Here is a 6,000-nt window from a genome sequence, read left to right as displayed (position 1 = left end):
CCATTAGGCACATATTAAAGGTGTTTTAAACAAGCTGTAATGTCAAACATTTTCTCCCTCAGATTCACACAAAAAAGTACCACAGCAGCAAATAATCTGGTCCTCTGTTCAACAGTGACGTCATTATAAGCATTTTTAATTTACATAATGTCACAACATCAGTACCTTATCTTTAAATAGTTAGGTAAAAAAAAGGCCCCCAGTATTACCATTTCTTACATAACCAAGTTCTCCCTATATACATCCAAATGTTAAAGATACAAATAAAACATTATACAGGATTTATAAATGTTTAAAAACTTGAGGCTTCAGAATCATGATTTCCCAAAAACAGTCAGGAAAATCCAAGAACTGACAAGGTAGCAGAGAAAACTGGGAAAAAAAGGAGACAGACACAAGTTTGCTGCCGTAAGATTTTACTAAACTCGCCGGTCATCAGGGTGATGTTATCAGAAACAACAGTTTAGGCTTCAAATGAGGAACGGTGGTTTGGTGTTTGATCTCAAGTGCTGAGACAGGCAATTCAAGTATTTCCTATTTGATCCAAGCTCACTGTAGCAAAGTGGTGCAGAAAAATACTTATTTGACATTTGTTCCGTACATTCGATCAATGTCCATCTGGTAGTACGCCGTGAGCTCCTTGCGTTTCAGTTTGAACGCATCTGTCACTAGGCCAGTCTCAGGGGTCCACGGATCAGGGCTCAAACGGATTTTTACTGGTATTTCAAACTTCTCCAGATTAGCTACAGAAAAAAATAATAATAATAAAAATCACACAACCGTTTTTAAATACAAAACATAAGCATTTTTATACAATTTTTATACAATTAATTAAAAAAATGAGGATTCTCACACAGAGAAGCATATGATATTACTGAAGTGCTCCACAAATTCCCTATGGTCAGGCTCTAAAAACCCCAGAGTGCTCATACACAGAGCTGTAGGATCTACCAGCGCTTATTTCCCAGTTCCCACAGAAATACTGGAATAAGCCTCAGATGTTTGGCTGCCTGTGCTGTTCCCTAGTTTCAGAAAAGCCTCAGTGCTTACTTTAAAGCTTATGATACCAAAGGGAAAAAGAAAACCACATAAAATAACACAAAAGTGTATGTAAAAAGTGCCTCAGGATTAAATCAAATATTCTGTTTCATCCATTTTTACGAAATAGTTGCAACAATAGAATCTTCTTTGAATAGTTAGTGCTACTCAAAAAAAAAAAAAAAAGGCAATGTTGTACATCCCAGCAGCTCCTTAGAAGAACTTCCCTGTATGCTCTGTGCCTTGAAGAAAGATCTACTAGAGATGTGGACAAGAAAATAAAAGTCTATTGCTCTACTGAGTCTGTATTCCTCATAAGATTATGTTTCAGCATCACAAATGTGCAAATACACTACTCACATAGCTTAAGGTATTCACAATATAAGAGTATGAAGGAGAGGTGAAGGTTAACAGGACAGATTGTTGGAAGCATAGAATTATATAGGGGAGAAAAGATGAAGGCAAGATGCAAAGAGCTACAGAAAGTCATCACGATATTGAATGACTGCAAAACACAACAGTGGAAAGCACTAAAGAAAGATGTAGAAGAGGATGCATAAGAAAAAAATGAACCTCCACAGTGACTATTTAAGAAACATTCTGTGGCAATAACACAGTTATACAACAAAAGTTTAGCTCTTAGTAATGGTCAAAAGCAAAAAAAAAAAACAACCAAATTGTTATGTAAGAAGAAACAGAATATCACTGTGCCACTGAATAATTCCACAACCAGAACAGCTAAGTAGATTACAAGCAATTAGCATGATAAAGACACAGCTGAGAGGGAAGTATAATAGGCGCTGAAAAAATCCAACTGCCATTGAGACCATTCACTGCCTCTTCCAAGACAAGAGCTCAGAGAATCAAATGACCCTAGCAGATGGCAGGGATAAAATACACAGGAGGCATTTCTTTGCCTTTAACATCGCTGAACTGAGCAACTCTGCCAAAGACAGTATGGAGACTGATATTTATATAACTTTAAAATATGATTGAAGCGTTAATCAAAAGGCTTCTGAAAGCCACAGGGCACTGCTTTACATTTAGGAAATCTCTGAAGTATAAGACAGGAGAGCCCACGTCACTGTGGGCTTTTCTCAGACTCCTACGTGTAGGCAGGTAGTACATGAGACTGTCCAGTACTGAACACAGATGTATTATGGGGTCTATAGAAGACCCACTTTCTTCTGGACTAGCAGCAGAAGGCCAAGATGATACTATAGAAAATCCTAAACAGCATTAGACACAAAGACATAAGGAACCAAACTGCTTGCTGCATTTGCTCTGTTGGTATGTATTTTACGTGGGTACTGGCTACATTAGAAATAAAAAAGTTAGAAGACAACATGAACCAGAACTAATCTCTGACCCACTCACACTTTGTTGTTTACTTTTGTATGGAAATTTCACTCTATGCACGTCCTATGAATATATAATGAAATCCATATGCACAAGGAAGTTTTTTTAGGGCATGTGCTTATCCTTTTCACAGACACTTACTGTTCACAAGGCTACTAACAATTATCCAGCTACTCACCTGCCATGGCAGCCTCAGCTAACACCTTCAGTACCTCTTTTTCCATCTCTGGACTGTTACAGATTTCTTCCCAGGTTCCTTTAAATCCTTTCTTTCGAGCTAGTTCTACAAGCTCCTTTTGATTTGGCACAACAAATCCAATGACGTAAGAATGGAAACTGAGGAGTATAATGTATTTTAGTATGAATTTTGTGAAGTTAATGACTCATCAAAAACAACATTACAGGTTGAGGATATTGCAGTTTATACAAGGATATGGCTCTTAACAACTGACTTCTGTTCACCTGATTATCTTTCTGAAGTAGTATGCAGATCACCTCTGCCTACTTAAAAGTAAGTAGAAAGAGAAGCTACTTACCTTACAGCAACTGGATTGCTTCAAGGTGTGCTGTCCATATGCATATTCCACTGTGCCTCATGCTCAAAGCTTTGGGGAAGCAGTACCCATACGATGTCAATGCGCCCTGCCTCTCCTCATGTTTTGCATCTTGGTATGAAGACAGGTGTGCAGCTTCCCTACCTCAGTTTCCTCTCAACTGCAGAAATCCAGTTACTGTAGAGGAGCAGAGGACTGCAGTGAAGAGGGGTTGGAGAGCAGATTGTGGAATAAGCATATGCACAACACATCTCAAAGAACGCCTGCTTCTGTATGGGAAGTAACTTCTCTTTCTCTTTCAAGTGGTTCTCCACACGCTCTCTACTGCTGGCAATCTTTGTCTACTTCTGATGCTTCTAGAACATTCAAAGCCATTATCTCAAAGTCCTTGGAAAACAATGAAACAACTGTCCCTGAAACAAGTAATTGAGATTTTTCAGATGGTGTAAAGCTTAAGGAAAACGTGAACAGAACCTTACGTATAGAATTGCTATGTAACTCATTTCTCTCCTCTCCACAAAAGTCATTTATCACAAACTGCAACTGTTTTTGGTTGGTAGTTTTGTTCTGTTTTTACTTCTCAACTTTCTTGTCCCTTTTCCCCTCTTAAACTTCTTTAGAAGTTTAAGCAACGTCCCTTCCTCATTGGTTATGCCTCACTGAGCTCCAATCAGCTGTAGATCCCAGTTTTCTTCTGGACTCTTTTTAGGTGGTCCACCTTTTCTGAAGCGTTTTGTCCAGAACTGAAATTGTTTAACACTTAGTAAAGCAAAAAGATCACTGTGCATCTGGTTGGTTACACATTTCACTGTGCCATGTATTTACCTGGGTGCAACAGCATGACATTTGGTGATCAATATAAATTCCTACTGAAATACTACCAGCTGGTGTTTCTTTACATGCATACAAAAAAAGATAACAGTACTCTGACTATAGTGATCTTACAACATAATAAAAAGTAGGTCAGTGAAGAAGAAATTATCAACAAAATGAATAAATATGCTTCGCTAGATTGAGCGGTAGAACAGATGGCTCTTCTACTTATAGAATGCTTCAGACTGTCTAGACAAATCTGTTCTAGATATTCTTATATTTGGCTATTTCAAAATTTAGTTACTATTACTTCACAAAACATCTGTGAATGCATGTGAAGTTAATACATAGTAGATGTGTCAATTGCAGTAGAATTACTGAAATTTAAAGGCCTTTCAGAAGTATTCTAGTACACTGCAGACGTCATCTTTACCTTAGAAAATCAGCAAAAACATTGACAGTGCACTTCTAATAATGAACTCCAATCCTAGCATTGCACAAATCACCACCTGTAGAAGACTATGTCCATCAATTACAGAGAGCACTCAGAGCACGCATGTAACTTCATGCAGTCAAATCTGAGATGTGCTCATTGGGTGAAAACCATGATGAAAACTTAATATCATGAAAGTTTCTCAGCAGTGTTGTCTCCAATGCCTATTTTTCCAAAACTGTCAACAATGATGTCATACGATGACTGTTAGTTACAAAATAACACAGAACCAGGTGAACAAACCAGAAGTTTATTTTTTATCCACCACTACTGAGCAATTCCCTGCTGTCTGCTCCAGTTTCCTTCTAAGTTAGGTGGAATTATAGAGGCCATACTGAACAGAATATTTTGGATCACTGAGAAGCGCCAAAATGACAACAGGAAAGCAAGACCATCTGAAGTATGTTTAAACATTTAAGCCTATACTATGTATAGACAGGAAATTCTAGAAATACAAAATTAAGATATGTTTGAGCCCTTATATGTCTAATTTAGTAGTACAGTTAGAAAGTAAATTTAATGCACATTTATCACTATTTGTTAGTTGTGAGTGTGCATAGTATTTACAGTGCTTTCAAGCTTCAGGTGATCTGCATGGGTGTAAGTCAGCTTGTGGGCTATTGGTTTTATTTTCACTCCCCTCTTCCTCTGAAGAACAGATCACAGCTAAATACAGCAAAGAATAAGATGTGCTAGGGCTTGTATAAGTACTAACTCTAAAGCGCTTGATTAACATCTGTTATGAAAGCAGTTAGAGTTCAGTTGCTTTCCAGACTAGGAAAGAGGGAAATTAAAGACTCATTTTTGGCATTTTCCAACAAACGATGGGAAAAGAAAAATAAAAAGATATCATTCAGATGTTTTAGTTTTCACAAAGAACACAATCCCACTGTATTTTAAATAAGAGTTGAAAATATCCACACTTTGAGGGGCAAAACATTTTGCTTAGAGCTTCAGGAAGACAGAAAAAGAATACAGCAATATCAAAACACCAGCTGCCTCTCACCTGCTTGCGTATGCACAAATGTTATCTACCAGCGGAAGATTCTTCAGAGCTGCTTCTACTTTGCCAAGAGAAACATATTCTCCTGCTTGGAGTTTTACAAGGTCTTTTTTACGATCTATTGACGAAGAACAAAATCTAATGTTAGTTATGCAACACAGAATTTTGACATTGATTTTATACTTCTCTGAGATGTACGTATACACGTCAGAAAGCAAGCTGACTCATGTTTGGAGTAAGTTCTGGAAGCATTTAGCATCACATTTACAGACTTCAATTTTATTAACCTATCCCTCACTAAAACATGAACCACATTTCATCTGTACAGATTTTCTGCCTATAAATCACACCTCCTATATCACAGCACGGGTACACGAATGGAAGACAATTAGAATTACAGAAAAGCCAGTGTCTGGCTTAGAAACACACACTGTGCTCTCTCAACCAGATGTCTAAGGCAGGAGGGATGCAGCATTTGGTGACATTTGGCTATTTATTCTTAGACTAAATCCATATTTAAATAGCGACTACCTGTTATTTGAAACACGACAACAAGTGAAACTGAAAATTAAGCCCAAATTACTTGAGCTTATTGTATGCAGCCCAAAGAAGGCCAAAGGTGGAGGGCCAGACCCACCTGGCTATGATGGCAGCCAAGACTACCTCTTATTTGTTGCATCTGTATGCTTTTTTGTATAGCCAGGCAAAGTTCTGTAGCTTTTACCTGTTTGGCCAATGAA

General features: G+C 37.7%; 1 protein-coding gene across 3 annotated transcripts in view; it reads right to left on the bottom strand.

The window, feature by feature from the left end:
• Positions 1-395: 395 nt before the first annotated feature.
• ACSL3 (acyl-CoA synthetase long chain family member 3) overlaps positions 396-6,000 on the bottom strand; it is a 41,499-nt gene continuing 35,894 nt past the window's right edge. For 2 of the 3 annotated variants that reach the window (XM_031596386.2, XM_031596387.2), the window contains exons 13-15: positions 5,264-5,378; positions 2,576-2,733; positions 396-743 (exon numbers count right to left, since the gene is read on the bottom strand). In XM_031596386.2, coding sequence (XP_031452246.1) covers positions 580-743; positions 2,576-2,733; positions 5,264-5,378 — 437 coding nt within the window. In that variant the 3' untranslated portion in view covers positions 396-579. Of the gene's footprint in view, positions 744-2,575; positions 2,734-2,879; positions 3,129-5,263; positions 5,379-6,000 lie in introns of those variants that run through there. The other variant, XM_090147222.1, reaches the window with a different exon arrangement.

This window comes from Phasianus colchicus, chromosome 10 (genome assembly GCF_987193195.1).
Source record: "Phasianus colchicus chromosome 10, bPhaCol1.hap1.1, whole genome shotgun sequence".
Taxonomy (NCBI): domain Eukaryota; kingdom Metazoa; phylum Chordata; class Aves; order Galliformes; family Phasianidae; genus Phasianus; species Phasianus colchicus.
The sequence above is the reverse complement of the archived record's forward strand: the minus strand, read 5'-3'. Positions and strand labels throughout refer to the sequence as shown.